The following is a 19,493-nucleotide window of genomic DNA, read 5'->3' on the forward strand; positions in this document are numbered from 1 at the left end:
GAGATCCCATTGCACATCTACATTTCAATACAAAAAGAAGATTCAGCATATTCGTACCCTCAGAAATAAATTTTAAAACTTCTGCAGAGCACTACAAGCATGATAAGGAAGATATGCACACAGAAGATAGCATTTAATGATGGTCTTTTTATGTCAAAAACCCATTATGCTTAATCACATCATTCAAAAAAGTTTAAGCACTAAATATGGGATAAGCACTCTAAATTACTTAATTAAACTAGAGGGTTGTATAGTCAGAGTTGGATGAATCCATAATTAACAAAGAAAGCTCTATAACTCTAATAAATAAAACAGTGACCTTTTGTCCTATGCTCCAGTTTTGCAATTTAGCATATGGGTACAGAGATTCAAATCTCATTTGGTATTTTAATAGGATTTCTTAAAAATCGTAGAACTTGGTACACTGCAGGAAGCACAACTGATATTGGCCCAATTCTTGTATATTCTAATGAGTGCTTTATATTCTTACGGATTTTGAGACATTCAAAGGGATTAAATAATCAGGATGGTACCCTTTCTGCTGACTGTAAACAAAACTTTCCCTGACTCCACACTTCTTGAAGGGACTTCAGCAGTAAGACTCCTAGGAAAAAAAATGAAAACTTAAAGTTCTTTATACATAAAAACCCACTATTTTTGAATAGAATGTCCAAACATAACAAATATGACTATACTGCTGGTCAGTATGAAAACAGTTCAGGCATTTAAATTCAAACCTCACTTACAGCTTATTTCCAAATTCTATTTATAATGTTAATTTTTTAGAAGATTTACAGATTTAGTGAAGCTGTATTAGTCATACTAAAGTTAGTTGCAGGGTGTAAGCTTATCACCCTTAACACAAAGAACAAACCAGTCTTCTGAAGAAATGGTGTAATTGCTGGTGTTTCAGTCACAGCTATCCAGACCCTTTAAAAGAAGCTAACCTGCCCTATATTGGCAGGGCAAACTTCCAAGCTGACCTGGCACAGGGCTATTCACTGACATTCAAGGAATTAGGGACAGTTATCTAAAGCCTGAAGAGATGCACAGGTTTTAGTGCTGTGGTAGGCATGGTTGGGTATATACTGTGTGCATACACATGGGTAACGGATGTTTATTCCATGTCAGCAGCTGCTCCACTTCACCAGTTTTAGCCACTTTTGCTTACCACCACTACAGATGCTCTATGTTTGCCTCACAATCATCACTTCTTAGCTTTCAAGTCTAAGATTTTGCAAAGGCTTCTGCAGAATATTACTGAGGTCATATATATATAATGGGTTAATGCAACATTGTGGTCACACATGGTAATTTTCTTTCCACAGTTGGAATTGCTTCAACAAAATAAACGGCAGTTGAAGTACAGGGGTGTCTGTAAGCTCCAACAGTACACTGCAGAGGCTCATCAGGTGTGAGAAGACACAAAAAGGTGAATATTCATAGGTGCTTGATTCAGCTTTTACAGCTAACAAAACTGTCACCTCAATGACACCTGCTTGTTGGTTTTTTTGACTAGGTTTTGTCCATTTTTCACATGGAATGGTTCTTCCACAATATGCAGCTAAGTACTAAAAGCAGTACATAAAGAATTTGCTTTCTAAGCATATTTGCTGCTTCTTTTTTTGGTTTCTGCTTCCTAATCAAGGCAACATTTTGATGGTTAAAGCTGCATGCCATTATGGGAAGCAGTGCTGAGCTAAGACTGATTACATCACTTAACATGACCATTCACACAGAAGTTTCTAGAAATTATTTCTTCCAGAAAAAAACACAATTTTGTCTTACTAAAAAGTAGCTTCAACAGGTTTCTTATTTGCTTAATCCATTTGTCAATCTTTCAGACCTCTGCCCCACACCCATTTTTAAGCAAGATCTTTGGTCTTGACACATCTTTCTCTAGAAATGATTCACCAAAGTAATATAAGTTTGTTGTTTGAATTTGAACTAGTGCTGTCAATTTTAGCTTGCAGCTGGCAGTAAGGTTACACATGTGTCTGGTTTAGGGCAAAACAAATGTTACTCTACAAGTTCAGATGACAGGCTCTTCCCAGCCCCCTCTGCCACTGAACAGAGGACAAGTATTTCCACTTATGTGGCTCTGGGTGCCACCATCCTCCTACTCCGATGAGAAGCTCTTCTTCCCGGCACTTGTCTCTCTTCACAATTCCCACACACATTGGGTGAGAATTGCGGTTTCAGGTTTGGAGACACAGTTCAAGAGGAAATTAAGAACACTCATATGGGAAGGCAGGGCTCTAGAATCATCTGCTTATCAATCTTATTAAAGCTGAAGCAAAAGACAATTTAGATCTTACATTAGCATCCAAAGGATTGATTCTACCTTGGAAGATTATAATTTGTGATTATTTTCACATTTAATGGTCACAACAGAATAATCTGAGCTTTGACAGAACAGCAACATTTAAAAACAAAAACATGTTGCTTTGCTCACAATTCTTTCACTTTTGTTGATCAAATTACATTTTTCCATTAATATTTTAAAAGTTACAGTAGCTGACCTGTTTCTAACAGAGACTGATAAACTATTTTTTGCCATTTGGGTAGTTTAAATTATTAGGGTTTTTTTTTTTTTTAATGCCTTCTCTGGGCTCACATTAGAAAAATTGTCAGGGATTGCATTTACAGTAGATGTCAAGTTTAATTTTGTTAATTTCACACATCTGCCTTTTAATTTGACTTCCATTTTGAGTGCACATGGAACATGTTCACATATAAACCTTTCTATAATTAAGGTGTGTGTCACTTTTGTCAAGTGATTAAAAAGATTATTTTAGGTTTCAAATTACTGCCTCTTTCACTAGCATGACAAGTAAAATTGGAAAGCTGTACCAACCAGAGTGCCAATTTCAGTGCAATGAAATTGTTACATTACACTACTCAGAGAAATATTTAACAATCTTGAAGTAAACCATTAACAACTTCCTAGTTACATTCTCCTATCTGCCAAAGTTAAAGCAATCATCTGAAATATATGTCAACATGGCTTCAACTTCTGCATATCATGATTTCCTAACAGCACTAAAGGTCTCTTTTTAACCTCTTTCTTCTTATCCTTTTCCCTTTTCCTTCCTCAGCCCAAAAAGGCAAAGGAAAAGCACACCCTAAACTCCACTCCTACTTCATACTATGGAAAAATAATTGTGGTGAATCTACACAATAATTTACTGCAGATTGTTGTTTTTTTTTTTTTTTCCAAAGAAAGCTTAAAATACTAGAGCATATAAATACACACTAAAAATCTTTTAACTAAATGAAAAAGGTAATGTTAATTAATGTTAAGAGTTTAGAAGTTTGGCCAATGAAGGTTCTTCTAGCTAAGTGTAGTATTCCCGCTGGTCCCTCACGGTTACGGAGTCTGGAAACTCTCTGTTGCAAGCAAGAGTCCATCTGTCCCCTCTCTACCTCACCTCCTCTTTTTCTGCTAACGCACACTTTGTATGTCAAATGGCTTAATTACTTAACAGTTGCATTAATTCAAACATAATCAAGTCTAACTGTTCTGAGTTTGGGTTTTCCTGCTGTTCCTCACACTGCATGAAACAGCAAAGCTTTTGGGATCATTTTCCCCTACTTTCCCCTATGGCTATTTGAGACAGCCAACAGATTAGGCTCTAATGGATAGGTGACAATTTTTCATCAGTATTCACTATCACTGCAGTTTTGCAGTTTTATTGCTAAAGCTCATTTTTAGAAGTGCAAACATTTAAATGAAAATACATACTAATATTCTCTTTAAATATGTAATATTACAGTGTGTAACTAGAAAGATTAAAAGTTATTGTGCACATTACTTTGATTTTACTATTTATCTAGAGAACAACAAATTCCCTTACTAAAACTTTACTGTTTGGAATAATCAGAATATTACTACACAACTTGTAATATAATTAAAAATAAAAACATTATGTTCCATATTTTGATACAACTCGGTTTTTTTGCAAGAAAAAGACCAATTTTATGTTTAACACTTACAGTTCTATAAGAAATGGTAAATATTTTCAGTGACAAATTTTCTTCTCTTTCACACCTGGCTTTGACACAATTGCTGATCATTACATGAAATTAGGAAGCAAAATATTCAATGTTAAACTGACCTTCATTTTACTAACCTTTTTTCCCAGTGCTAACAGCTATTTTATTATATAGCAGACATACCAGCAAGGGACAGAAAGTTTCATTCCATGCAACCTTTTCTTGAGTGGCCCAAGTACTTAACTTGCTGTGAAAAATAAAGAGGCTACCTTCACAGATACACACTCTCTGATAAGGCCTGCATTAAAACCCAGTCTGAATCATGTTCTAGTTAAAGGACGTGAAATTTTGGTCAAATTTAAAAGAAGCACTTGAGCATCTTGGATACCAATGGGAAATAAGAGAGGCAAGCCCAAATTTCTGCTACTTTCTTGAATATAAAAGTGACATACTCAAACTCATCTTTAATACAAATTTCAAGGAAGTGATCATTTTCTTTTGTAACAATCCATATTGACTTGTATCCAAGCTAATTTATTTATTTGGACAGAAAGCAAGACAAAAAGATAAAAGCATTTTGGATCACCTTAGGTGACTGAAACAGGGTCAGGCTTGACAGGATTGCCTAAGGTGATCTAAAGTGAGAGAATAAAGTAATCCCTCTAACTCTATTTTGAATGCAAGCCAATGAGATAATCTACACTGTTCTACATTCAGCCTCTGGATAAACAGATTACATCTATTTCAAGTTTTTCTGGTGCAAAATAGTGGCAAAGGGGAGAGAAGAAGCAGCCTCCAAAATCTTTAGCAGGCAAAAAAAAAAGAGATCTCTTCTCCTATATGGCTCAAAATAATGAGGTCACATGCGCTAAGTCAAGAAACTGTTATTGGGTATTTCATTTGTGACGACAGCTCAAGCAGCATCTTAAGCTTTTTTCTTTCCTGCAGCAAGGAGTTATCTAGAAGTTCTTTTCACCATTTTTTTTCACTGCTAAAGAAACCTGATTCCACTGAAAGAACTTTAAGAACCATGAGCTTTGCTTTGAGAACAATTTCTACCACTCCAGCTTCTAATGTTTATCTGAATGGAAATTTATCTGTATGCATTAAATGAGTCTCTCTCCACAAGAATCAGATCTAGTGGTCATCTCTTTATGATTCTAACAAAAACATGCAGGCAGAGCTGACGGGTACTACAGAAAAAGTTGCATTGGACACGTTTTTAAAAAGATTTCTTAATACTTTAAGAGCTAAGCTTTTCGAAGGTAGAGAAGAATTTTCTTTAGTTCTAAGCTGTTTTTCCATTGTAGTGGTAATTTTAACTCAGCATCCCTTCTACCAAGCAATAAGCATCTGCCGACTCCTGGAACTTAAATCTCCATTACACTTGCCCAATTTATATCATTACTAAAAAAAAAAAAAATATATAAAGATTATTTATATAAACACTACTTTAAAGACAGGTTTTAAGAGGTCTGATGAACAATGATTACTTCTAAAATAAATCCATTCTTTTTCTATAGAGGTACCACACAATTTCATAGGAGTGGCTGTGTGCAAAACAGTTTGTGCAATCTCGAATTGATAGAATCAGCTTAAATATAAAATAAATACAAAAGAGTTCCACAATGATACAGTTTCTGGAAAATATAAGACATTGGAAATCTCGCTACCTTCAGCCAACAACCACACTATAACATAAAGTGAAATGAAGTAAAAGTGCACAGTTTTTGCAAATACAGAAGTGTCAAAGACATGAAGGTATAAAATAAGACAAATTATATAAAATTTGGAACATTTTGGAACTGCACATTGCAGCAGCAGTCATTGATCTTTATTGTTTTGCTTTTTCCTAAACAACTCATCACATGTAAACAGTAGACAACATCTTCAAATTTTATACTGACAAAAATACTAAGATTTTTGTTTCTATCACTTGATGACTTGCTTGAAAGCAGCAATAAGCAAATAATTATTTTCAAGCAAATTTCTTAAAATCAGTAGTTTCTTCTAAACAGCCTGATAAACCATACATTTCAATACATATCTGCAGGATGTGTGATTTTTTTTTTTAGTGAGAGTTAAACATTTTATACGTGTTTATACATATTTTGCATATACAGAAATATTATATATACACATATGAAATCCAGTACTGCAGTAAGGTTACTGCAGAAATATTTAGTCATTAATTTCTGATCAACCTTTTAGTACTCTGGCTTCGTCAGGCTATAAAATTAGTCATCAAAGAGTTCTGTTAAGTTCTTTAACCCACTGGTAATATTATGTTGCTATTTGCAGCAAAATTTTCAGCATTATTCCTAGTGGATGTGTTGAAGTAGTTCATAACTTCAAAAGTTAAGAAGCAACCACTTTGGATGCAGTATTCTTTGGCAGTACATACCACAATCTAATACATCCCAAATACACAACATTCCTCATCTAGATGAAAAAGTTACTTTAAAAATACTAAGCTAAAAATGTGACTTTAGAATCTTTTTCTCAAGGATTGTACTAAATAAAAAGATTGACTCTACTTGCCTTATTAGGTCAGGTTACAAATCTGAAAGAATACAAGTGGAAGAAGTCAATTCACATTATCTATCATAATTGCCAGGAGTCCTCCAGTAACAGACATACTCAACAAAACTAAAAATTGATTTCCACATTGTCCCTCTTTATAAAGGCTGTTGTCTCTAAATACAGTCAATCGTACCACCTATCCTTGTAGAATTATTTTGGCAAATGAAATAATGTGGTTAAAAACATTCCTATCCTTTTTACTATCCCTAAAAAAAGTTTGGGGTTTTTTTGTTTGTTGGTTTTTTTAATTTACTAAAAAGGAGGAGAAAAGCTCTAAGCAATAATGCAGTGTTTATAAAGGAAAACCATGTTGAGTTTCTCACCTGTAATGCAAAATGTCACCTTGCTTGAAGACAGTACTGTAATTGCTTTCATGGAATCCACAAAACAAGGCTTAACAGAAAGCCACCATAAATGATTTCTCAAACTGTACTGGCAGCACAAGACCACCAGCAAGAAAGAAGGTCCAGGCCAGGGAGGAAGGAAAAATATATGCCAGTCAGCATCACCTCAGTCCCTAAGAAGGTTGTGAGCAACCAAAAGAGATTTACCAAGTGCAAATCATGTCTGACCAACGTAATTGCTTTCTGTGATGAGGGGAGTGATGCTGAGGACAAGGGTGGGGCCTTATATGACATGCACTTTGCCTTTAGCACAATATCCCACAGCTTTCCCGTCACTAAATTGCCGGATGAGGCCGGATGAGTAGATTAAAAGGTAAGTGAAAAAATGCCGGATGCAAACACATGATCAGTGGTACAGAGTTCAACGTGCAGCCAGTGACTAGGTGGGAACCTTCACGGATCAATATGGGACTGATGATGCCTAAGCAATGTGGGTGATGTGACACAGTGAGCTCTCAGTAAAAGGGCGCACAGAATCCTGAAGTGGGGTGAGCACTCATTACACTGGAGGGATCTGAGGTGTGTCAACAGGCTGGAGAAAGGGGTTGACAAGAACCTCATAGAGTCCAACAGCAAGCACAGGTTTGCATCTGGAGTGAACTAACCCTGGGCCACAATACAGTCTGAGGCCCACTCTCTGCGACACAGCTCTACACAAAGAGACCCCGAGGTGCGCTGTAAGGTGAATGCGAGTCAGCAGCATGCTGTTGCAGCAAAGGTGGCCAACAGCAAAGTGACCCTTCCCCTCCATTTGGACATCCCTGGAGTCCTGTGTCCAGTTCTGGCCTTCCTGTTACAATACAAATCCATCTGGAAACCAGTGTACAACATCCAATTCTACCACAAAGGATTTTGTGCTAAAATAAAATACATCCATATTATGAAGTCACACACTGGCTACACTTGCCACCAAGAGAAGGATAGATTCAGAAAGCTTGTTGGTGCTCCCAATTAACATTCTGACCTCCTTTTATGTGACTGAGAAGTAACACCATTTTTAAAGGATTACCCCCTTCCTCCTCTCCCTGGCGCTCACCTTTGTCTTCAAACATAAACAAGTAGTCTCTAGACTCTTACTACCAAAGTAATAAAGGGCATCTACTGCCTAAACACCGGATTCTGAAGAAACAGCTACCAACACTGTATTCACAGATTTTACTGTTTTGGCAGATTTGTTTTGTTGTTTTAATTCCAAGACCTCAGTCAGTGCCAGCACCATGAACTAGTTTCAGTTTGGACTTCTGCTTGCAATGATCACCCCTTCACTGTAACTGATTTCTTGTCCAAAATGTACTGATAATTTCACAACAGTTCTTAAAACTATATAGTGCTTTTTAATCAGCATCATAATTTAAAAGCTGGAAAATGAAATGGATATTAAAAATAGAACTCCAAAGATCAGAGTATGCACCACAAAGAATTTGTTGTCAGTACACAAATAACAAGTAGGATCCCAAGGTGCAAATACAGTCAATTTTTAAGAAACTTAAAAACACTGACACAATACTAGCACCTTCCTTTTGAGATCACGATGTTACTCCACCATTTTCTTCAAAAGTTTAAATTTTATGCAGTTCTCCAAGCACCACAGATTTTCTCCAGTTACAAAATACACTCTGATACAACCACTATTTCACTACGAATTCCCAGTGGTCTCTGAGAGTACATCTGAACTCCTACACAGCCAAATTTCGTATGAAGCATGCTACTGGATGAACACAAAATAACCATGGAAACAACTGTTATACAAAGTGACGCAAACCCTCACAAAGCTTGAGTAAGCCTAAAAGCTTACTGTTCTACTGTTTTTATGGACAAAGTATCATCCAGTTACAGAAAGCAAAGCAAGAGAAAGAGATCAGTGTCAGCAAGTTTTTCAGTGGTTCACAATATACAAAAAATCTGCATCCTCTTTAATAATCAGCTGATGCCTAACTCTTCACAGAATGGACAGTGAAAACACAGAAAATCAGCACTCGGACTTTGCTTTGAATCAGCGAAGGAGAAATTGTTTAAACATTATTGTCTTTTTCCAATTGGACAAATGTAACGGGAATGTAGCAGAAACAAATAAAATCTTTCCCCTTCATGTATTTAATATCCCCCTTTTCCAATATCTCTTACAGTCCTTATTGCTTGTGTGCATTACCCACTTGCTTTCCAGAGATGTTTGGCCCTCATCCCTTTTGGGAAGGCTTGCTCACTCCATGCATCTCTTTCACAGTCCTCTCTGCACTTCTGCCTTTCCCTTAACACCATTACTGAGAAAACTGCTGTCTGCTGACTGCACAACCCTGAGAAACTCCACAGGTTTTATTTAGTGGTTTGCAACAGAACGCTGCTGGCAGCATTGCAGGTAAGTGTCAGTAGAGTGGAGCCTCCTACAACTTCTTCCAAGACTCTGCTCCATGACCTCTGTCCATCTGGCTTCTCTGTGGAAGAAAAGAGCCTGTTGAGTATCCTAGATGAATCTTTTAGGTTCAAGTTATCTTCTTCCTTGTACAAAATCTGGGCCCAGAATCAGAATGTCAACTATTTCCTGGATATCTCCCAAGTTCACATACTACCTCTCCCACAAAGACACAGAAGAGGGAAAGCAAGTGTGAATATCTACAAATAACATTTACATAAAGGGACAATTTTTTTAACTTGCTGGAACACTTCATTCTCATACACAACGGCATGGAATATTTCCAACAAATTTCAATGAATTTGGAGAGAAAGGAAACCACAGAAATGGTGCACCAACTCTTGTCACTTCAAGATCATAGACTGAAACTAATTATAGATTAAACTAATTGAGTCATTTGAATATTCATCTCCCAGGGCAAGTTTAGAGAAGATATCTAAAAACTTCAATCATTGCCACATGTCCAAGAACAAAAAAAGAAACCTAACTGGCACTACCAAACTTTATTTTTAATTTTTTCTGGAGACAGAGATGCATTCAGAAGTCACAGAAGGGATAGTGACATTCCCTGATTGAAAAGAACAGGAATTATTTTGGGTATTGACTCGTTTTAGATCTACACCGAAGGAAATGCAGACTAACACTGTACACTTCCCTAGCACTGAACCATGCAGCTGTTGATTTGGCAACTTATCCTGGGTTCCCACCCGCATATCCCTCCACAAGACTGGTTCACCAAGGCAAAAGAATTCTTCATGCAGTTGCTACTTAGCTGCTAGACCTGAAACAAGAAGCTGTCAGACCAGCTTGTGTCTGGTGGAGGGGAGAAAACCACTTTAGCAGCAGCCAAACTAGATCCAGTGAGGTTAAACATGAAATGGCATCTTAAATGCCTTTATGCACAGACGACATCTAAAGAAAAATATATGGCCAGTGACAGCAGCAGGAAAACAAAATATATAAAGAAAATAATAAAGAAGAGGGCAACACACAAGAGAAACAAAAGAACGAACAAAAGAAGAACCACACAGACAGCAAGGTGGAAGCATTCATAGACCACCCCAGGTATACAAATCTACACAGAAACAATGCAGCTACTTTTATCACTGGAAAACAAAACAAAAAAAAAAAAAAAAACAAAACCATGTGGCATACTGCATCAAAAAACAGAAATAAGGGAAATTAGAGTTATGGGCAATTCTCTAGAAATCTAGAGAGAAAAAATAAGAAGACTGCAAGCATCATGTTATATTGAGATTTTTAAAATAGAAAAAATATTTCAAATAAAAATGGTGCCAGTAAAATAAAGCACAATTAAAAGAAACAGTGATTGGCAATAGTCAACCATCATTAATTGGAGAATTCAGTAAAAGAAAATATCCAATAAAGTAATGTAAGAGCTTAGAAACATTCATAGACATATTGTTTGCTGTTGGTGTCACTATTGCTAATTCATAATCTTCATAGGAATTTTTAAGAAGCTGCAGTAGAGCAACTGCCAACTGAAAGACACACCTGTACCATTTAAAATCCAGACCTTAAAAACAATTTAGAGAAATAAACATAACATTTATTTCAAAGTTTTAAGCACACATGCAAGTCAAGCATGAAGCACTAAAGAAGAAATTAAATACGTAGTTGTAAGATCATAAAGCCAAGTACCAGTATTAAGTGCTCGTATACACAAAGTAAGGACAAATTATTTTTAACACACCTACTGCACTCTATTAAATTCAGAAAAAATGCTGACTGTGAAGAGAAAAGCTTTGGTAAATGTGAAAATTTTAAATAAAACCATATTCTCCTAGTCTAATATTATAAATAACCTATCAAAACAATAAAAATTATATTCACAGAAACCAATTTGTTCTCCACAATAATTTTTAAATTTTATAGAAGAAATAAACAAGCATAAAAGTAATTACCATTTCATTATATGTACCATCAAATTAAATTTGATTTTGCTTTACAAAGTTAATGAAATTTCCATTTGTTATCATTATGATCAAAAATACTAATTTGAGTATATAAACGATAAAAAAAAGTCTTTTTCTTCCAAATATATTAAAAGAGGTTGGATACCTCAATCCCCAATAGGTTTCATTAAAAATTAAGGTATCTATCAGTAGCAAATATACCAAGATATACCAGGGGAGAGTGGAACAGAACTACAACCACTTGCATAGATTTTTAGAAAAAAAATAAAAAGCACACAAATACATATGAATGCAGATGTGTTTTGAAGCACAAAGAGGTCCTTCAGTGAATAAGAAATATATACAATTTTTACTGATCCCATTATTTTCGAGATATCACAAAAAATCATTATATAGGCTTTAGAAAAGTAAGCTGATACAACAGTATGAAACACCACAACCTTTGGGGAAACCCAATCTAAACAAAGTTTTGATTTATAATAATGGACGTGGAATGTAAAGGTTTAAGTGGGCCTCATAAAGGAGAAAAGACTCAAGACTCTTGAGATATCTCAGCCTGCATCAGCCACTGTTAGAACAGCAGCAGGGCAACAAGCAAGGCTCTCTCATCTCTCTAAGTCAGACAGTTCCAAGACCATTTCGACAACAGGCAAGATTTCAAAGCAATCACTCTTTCTACAGTAACACAGGTTGGACACTTGTTTCCCAAGGCATGTACAGCACCAGATTTTCTACTCATCCATGCAGTCTGGAATGCCAAATCCTGAATGAGGGGTGACTGGGAATACCATACAAATTTGTTCCCTGTTGCTTTCAGTATCACTTAAGAGGTATGTGAGAAATTATTCCAAGTCTGAGGCACTCTTTCATAATCAGCTGGACAGCTGCTGCAAGAATTTTGCTATTCTAAATTATTTTCTACTTGGCCTTGTATAACAGCTCTGACTGGAAGAGTGGAAATGCAGGGTGCCCTACAGGATATGTAGCAATTCAAACTTCCTGCTTAAGTTCATTCCCTTACATCACAAGAGATAGCCTAACCTGCACTGCCCTAGAGACACCAGCAGAAGTGCTGAGTAGTCATTCCTTAGAATTGCAAAAATATACTGATGAACAAGAATCTTACAATAGTAACAGTTATGAAATCAAAACATTCTGACACAAACAGGTGTGATTAAAATAGAATCAGGATCACTCCCTTCCTCCAAGAAGCATGAGATTAAGGGAAGAAGGCAAAGGAACAGACATAAAAGATAAAAGATTAAAAAAATAACACTGCAACAAAAGCAAAACTGCATTTAAGCAGTTAATACTCTTCAAAGAATGTTCCCAAACTTATGAACATTCTTGGAAAGAAAATGCATGCAAAGCTCTTCCTCCTACTCAGAACTCCAACCACAATGGGATACTGAATTAAGCATTTCAGACATCAATGGTACCTGTGAACTTTTAATTAGGCCATATGAGCCCTCACATGAACAAACACGGTGCCATTTCCATCTGTGAAATAAAGAAAAAGTTCTTGAAATTTAGTATTTCTAATTATCAAAAAATCCTTCCAAGTGAAGTTGAAGAAAGGACATCATACAAGCCATCTGATGCATGAAGGGATTTAATGGGATTCAAGCCAGCAGAGATGATTTTATTTCCGTCTCCTGCTGGCAAGTAGTGGACTGACAAACTGGTGAGGTTCAAATCAAATTAGTCTTGTGCTCACTGTCTGAGAAAATAGACAAAACAGCAGGACTGAAAAGATTTCAGTGTCACTGGTAAAACAGCTTTAAAATAAACTACTGTACTAACCACTATGGTCAAATTCCATATTCCGTGCTAGGAAATCCCGGATTTTTCATAACATCCCACTTGAAAAAAAATAGTTAAAAATTTGTGAGACTTTAATGTTTGTAAAATGTCAGTGTTAGAATACAGCAATAAATTTGGCTCACACTATTTTAACTGCAACACCGAGATCACATCTCATTCCACACAGAACACAAAGTCAATCAACAATGCAACTTCTTCAGAAATCCATCTCTACCGCCTCAGGATTTTACAGCTACTCCTGTTTTAGAGCAATAATAACCTTTAACAGATCCTCCCAAACTGTGACAGAGTAGGAATTGACCTCTTGTCCAAAACAAATGGTAGTTATAAAAGGAGTCCCCGTGGCTGAACATATCAATTATCTGTGCTTACTCACAGTACAGACAAACACACATTTCACCTCAAACCTGTAAATCACCATCATGCCATCATATTTTGAAGTGTGATCCCACAGAAATTATGTAAACATGGTTAGAGTGCTCTTGTTCAAACTTGTCAATATGCTTACATCATGAAATAATGCCTTGCTTTATTAATTCAGAAATCAGAATATCAGGCATAAGCTTACAATTCCTTGTACTTCTTGAAGCTTCTTGCTCACATAACTGCAAGTGCCAACTGCAATTGATTTTGCTATCATTCCAGCCTTGGTATTCTCAACCAAGCAATGGGGGAAATTGCTAGTGAGACTGCGAAATATTAATCCTTTCACTGTTGCAAATAACTTAGATACAATATCAATGACTTCTCTTTTCTAATAATAGCAATTCTCCCAATGCTAGCTCAAAGAAAACATGCTTTGTCATCTTTGTAAGGGTGGGGAGAAGACGACAAACATATTTAAAAGAGAGATAATTCCCTAGAGTGCAACCAGACAGAGGAAATCATCCTTCAGCTATCTAACCCGACAAGCTATTACTATTTTTGTTGAAGTAAGGAACTTCATGCTTTCTTCTTCCACGCTGTTTTGGGGAATGGTCCAGACTGACATTTTAGAGTTGTTGTAGAACTCTGCACTCAGTCTCAGCAGTTCAGGCCCAACTGTACACTCTAAGAATAGTCCTGAGTGTTTAGACACTGTTTTACTAGTAGCTAGCAAAATATTTAAAAGCAAGTACTTAGGACTATATGATAACTGTTATTTGCAAAAGGTTAGTTTTCTTAGTTTTATCATTTTTCACATACTTTCAACTGACACTTCATAAATTACAGAGTTATTAAAATAGCTCTAATAGGAACAATTAGGGACACAACACAGACCATCTGTAGAAGAAACCTCATTGACAGAAAATACTGAAGGAGAAAGAGGCTTTTTACCTCCCAAGAGCTTGCAGCTAATGCTCCAACTAGATCTCATCTAGCAAAACACTGGCACTAAAGAAAGCCCCAGCACACAAGTTTTACAAAAGGACAGAAAACTTACTTATTTCAGCACCCTGGTAAATGTCTACACATTTGAAAATGGCTCTACCAGTGGAACATAGTTTAGACACATAAAGCACCAGAGCAATTTGCCACTGACATATATCAAGGAACAGAAAAATGCTAAAGTACATCAAGCAGTTAACTGTGTTCTGTGTCTTTCAGAGCCATACTAATATACTTTACAATGTGCTACTGTTGCATAAAGGCTAATTCACTATTATTCTAGAGCAAGTTAAGCTGCTGAGTCAACCTTTATTCTTAAAAATCAGGCTAATTTGCTTAGTTTTTCTCAGAAACAGTTCTCAATGGCTAGTAGTTACCAAAATTTAACAAAAAAAAAAAAAAAAAAGGTTGTTAAACCTCTCTTATAAACAAAATATAGATTGTTTAATGGAAAGGAAGCATATAGTTAGTGAACTATCTTCACCAGTTGCAATAACAAGAAATACCAACACATTAGAACTCATTTAATATGGTTCATTTTTAGTTGTGGATAAAGAAAAAAGGTTACATTTCAAAAATCTTCTCAACTGTCACTAGTACTGCAACAAGTTACTCTTGCTAAACTGAGAATTAAGTTGTCAAAAATTTAGCTGCTGATAAATTCTGAAGTCCTCCCTAAGCATCTCAAAGTAGTTTAATGAGTAGCTGGGGAAGGAAAAAAAGGAACCTACTTCTCAGCTGAGATAAAGTGCCTTCTTCAGAGACAACACAGACTGCAAATGCAGACAGCACAGACCATCAATTTGAAAGGCACCTAAAACTTCTTAAAGTCAAAATCCTACTGAGTGTTTGGTCCATCAGAATTTAAGACACTACTGACCACCAAGAGCCAGAGCTGTAGAACATCAATTGCTTCCCTGCAGTCTCTGCAGTGCAGTTACCACCACACAAGAGGCGAGTGTGACAAAGCCAGTTGTCCAAAAAGACAAGAGAAAGACCACTGCAACTTGTGTCCATCATGGCCTTGCCAGATGAGAAAGTGCTGAGGCAGTAAGTCACACAGGAACAGGCCACAGGGGCCTGGAAAGCAGAGGAGACATCTGATGAACAAGAAAAGAGGAACAAGTGAAAAGGCACGGAATGGCCAACACAACAGACTAGGGAAATGACCATCACAACAGGACTCTAAACACATGCCATGAATGAATTCAGCATTACTGCAGAAATAAGTTTCATGGTGAAAAATTTGGAAATGGCATTTGCTGGTTAGGTAAATAAACGTATGTGCTTGCCATTCAACAGCATGGGTTTTGAATACAAATAAAATAAGATGGGCAGAAGGGGCCAAATAAAAAACACACACAGTATTTTTTCCTGACAGGAAGTGTGATCTTCCCCTGAAATTATGATTACAAAGTCCTAATCCTAACTGCATTCACACAAAACTGAAACAAATCTGCTGGGGTCTGCATATACAGATACAGTCAAAGGATGTAGGAAACTGACCCTGAGAAACTCAACACTATGTTACTGCATGATAAAAACACATGTAAAACCCGATGTGCCTTTCCCTCATTCTTAAACATATTTAAGAAAAAATATTTTCCACGTTGGTAAGTTATAAAACTAGCAGTTACAGTAGGGGAAGTGGATCTAAATTTTTAATGGCTAAAAGCAAAATTACAGTGATTTTGGCCACTCTAGACAGTAGCAAACTTGACAAGGCCACAAATATCCAGCACCAAAAACTAGTGCAGTTTTTGCTTCTAATGTCAGTTCACCATACAGTCAATCCCAATTTTCATATATAAAGAAATCACGTATCAGTAGACTTGAAACAATATGCATATTCCTCCAAAGTGTGGTAAGGGTTCACGGGTGCAACTGTGTACAGCTTCCCCAGGCTGTTGTAGCTATCAAGTCACCATCAGAACACCCAGAAAAGCTCACAGGGAAAAGACTCCTCCAGTTCACCTTAGGTAGGTATTCCTGACAGCCTAGAGCTATCTGACTGCCTGAAGAACTCCCCACAATTGCTTTTCAGGCAGGCAAAGCCTGCAGTTTTGCTAGACTCCCTTAAAACTTAAATTCATCTCCTTGGCAAAGACCAAGGCTGGAATACTTCACCTTGAAGCATCTTGTCTACAAATAACATATGTACAGGAACTAGAAGAAGGGAACATCAGAACCCTCCCCTCCTGACAACAAGGATAAGTGTCATAACTGGTCATCACACATGAAATCATGAAGCTTTATCTCAAAAAGCCAATGGACTGTCATCCACACTGCTATTCACAGAAATTCAACACTGTTAAAAAAAAATTCAGTTCCAAGATAAAGTGTCTTGGATGAGCACACACAGCCACCACCAAAAGGAACAAACAGTCCAGTAGGAGGCACCGACCCAGAACGTTCTATGCTACCCTTAAAATAATTTAAATTACTATGGCTAATAGTTATAGCCATCACACTCACCAACTCTCCTTAATGCAGCTTATAAATCCTGACCACCCACCAAATACCCTCAATTCAAAAATAGGTCATATATTTTTACAGGTTTAATTCATTCTGCAAATTTTACCCTCCTGGGGAAATCTGAGAGCTCATGGCTCTACAGAACTGCTTTCTGAATGCCCTAAAACTTTGAACTGATGCAAATTAAAACATGGAAGATACTGTTTCATATCATCCAGGAAAGCAAAGCTGAAATGTTCAGGTGTTGGAAAGCAAGCCTTTACCCTGCAAGACTTAAGACAACTCACTTTTGGATGAATAACCTCCACTGTAAAATAATATGACAAATTATAAAACATGAGTAACGCAGTCATTGTATTGCAGAAGTATCTGGCACTCAGGACACCTTGCTGACATTAAAAATAGAAAATCAACTGCTCTTTGTAGACAAAACAGAATACAGGATAAAGTCTAATTTCCAGCACCTGGAAAGCACTGCCAGATTCCACCTTTTAGGATGCCTTTGGACACAGCAGACATTTATAGCCCACGCTGATCCTCAAATACCTGCCTGCCTCACAGCCAAGCTGCTTCGGGACAGCAACCCTCCACCAGGCAGAGGTGATCCGGGGCAGTCAAGTTCTAAGGATTACCTACTGACACAAACTCCTGCAAGCACAGCCGAACCGCTCCGCTTAAGCCCTCCAAAAAAATAAACACGGAGCCTTTACGAAGCCACCGCGGAGAAGGAGGCCAGAGGGGCTGAAGCCGCAGCGGGCGTGCGGGGCCCAGGCGGGGGCATCTTTCCGGCGCGGCCCAGGGCCGAGGCGGGTGCCCCCTCGCCAGGTGCGCTCCGCTCCTCCAGACACGGCCCGCACCGGGCAGCACAGCCCGGCCGTCTGCGGACCGCGTCGGAACAGAGACCGGGCCCAGCCGCCGCACGGAGCGGGCACGGCGGACCGGGCTCCGCCGCGGAGCCGGAGCGCCCCGCCGCCGTCCCACCCTGCCGGGAGAGGACGGAGGCTGATAAGAGGGGCCCGGCGCTGCCCTGGGCGAGCCGGCCAGTGGCTCTGCCCTCCGCGGCCAAGGGGAAAACTGCCAGCCGCCGAGAAAACTCGGAGGCCCCGGCGAAGGGCTGAGCCACGGCGCTGAGCGCTCGGGCGGACAGCGAGCCGCTCCCCGCGCTCCCGCACCTCCTTGGCAGCGCTCTTACCTCTGTTAACATTATTACCCCGCTGCGCTGCGGCGGCGCCTCGGCGGCTCTAGCCCCGCAGCATGGTGAAGCCTGGCGGCCGCGCGGAAAGCTACCCCGCACCCCGCGGGGAGGCGAGGCGAGGCGAGCGCCGCCAGCCCCCGCCGCCGCCCCGCTCAGCGCCCGCCCGCCGGCCCCGGCCCCGCTGCCGCCCTCGCAGTCCGGTCCGGAGCGGCCGCCATCTTGGGACGGCTACGTGCGCCACCGCCCCGCCCCGCCCGCCCAGCGGCACCGCGGGACCGCCCCTGCCGGGGCCGGCGCTCCGCTCTGCGCCCAGCCCGGCCCGCGCTGCGCCTGCCCGGCAGCACCGGCACCGGCACCAGCGGCGGTACCGGCACCGGCACCGGCGGCCCTTGGCGGGGTCCGGCCGCAAGGCACGCAGCTCGAAACTGCGAGTCGGGTTTTTTTCCTTCTCTCGCTTGGTGTGACCTGTCTTAGAGCTCTTCGGTGTCAGGCAACTGTGCTGCGGACGCTAATCGAAATATTTTGTTAAATTTCTGACCAAGCAGCACATCTCTCATCCACCAGTGACGTATGCAGCGCTGCGCGTCATTCCCTGTTCTAGATGCTAAGGAAGACCTCGTGTCCTATCTGGAGCACAAATCCTTTGAGAAGCGGCTGAGGGAGCTGGGGGTGTTTAGCCTGGAGAAAAGGAGATTCAGGGGTGACCTTATCACTCTCTACAAGTGCCTGAAAGGAGGCTGTAGCCAGGCAGGGGTTGGTCTCTTCTCCCAGGCAACCAGCGACAGGGCGGGAGAACACAGTCTTAAGCTGCACCAGGGGAGGTTTAAGTTGGATATTAGGAAGAATTTCTTCACGAAAGTGTGTTTAGACATTGGAGTGGGCCTCCCAGGGAGGTGGTCGAGTCACTGTCCCTAGAGGTGTTTAAGGAAAGACTGGATGTGGTGCTTAGTGTCGTGGTCTACTGGAGTGATGGCAATCGGTCGTTTGGACTCGACGATCTCAGGTCTTTTCCTAGCTCAATGATTCTATGAAAGAAACTTCTGTAAGTCTGTTACCTACAGTGTTGTTAAGTAATGGCATAAAGTATGGAACAGAAACACGTCTCCTCAGAAACAGAGCCATATCTGCCCAGCCCAGAGAATCTGGGCTGATATGCCCCTACAGCTTAGTATTTGAATACATAGAAATATTCCCGTCTGAAATTTGCTCTTCCTTTAAGCACTGTTCCGTGGGCTTTTGTTTGTGTGCTTGCTTTTTCACTAGACTTTAAGGTACACAGTTAACCTTAGGTGCATTAGGAG

General features: G+C 39.2%; 1 protein-coding gene across 4 annotated transcripts in view; it reads right to left on the reverse strand.

Annotated features, from left to right (window-relative positions):
* Positions 1–18,281, reverse strand: part of SNX13 (sorting nexin 13) — a 64,649-nt gene extending 46,368 nt beyond the window's left edge. For all 4 annotated transcript variants that reach the window (XM_053948137.1, XM_053948144.1, XM_053948130.1 and 1 more), the window contains exon 1: positions 18,190–18,281. In XM_053948137.1, coding sequence (XP_053804112.1) covers positions 18,190–18,201 — 12 coding nt within the window. In that variant the 5' untranslated portion in view covers positions 18,202–18,281. The remainder of the gene's footprint in view (positions 1–18,189) is intronic.
* Positions 18,282–19,493: the final 1,212 nt, after the last annotated feature.

The sequence above is a fragment of the Vidua chalybeata genome, chromosome 1 (genome assembly GCF_026979565.1).
Source record: "Vidua chalybeata isolate OUT-0048 chromosome 1, bVidCha1 merged haplotype, whole genome shotgun sequence".
Classification (NCBI taxonomy): domain Eukaryota; kingdom Metazoa; phylum Chordata; class Aves; order Passeriformes; family Viduidae; genus Vidua; species Vidua chalybeata.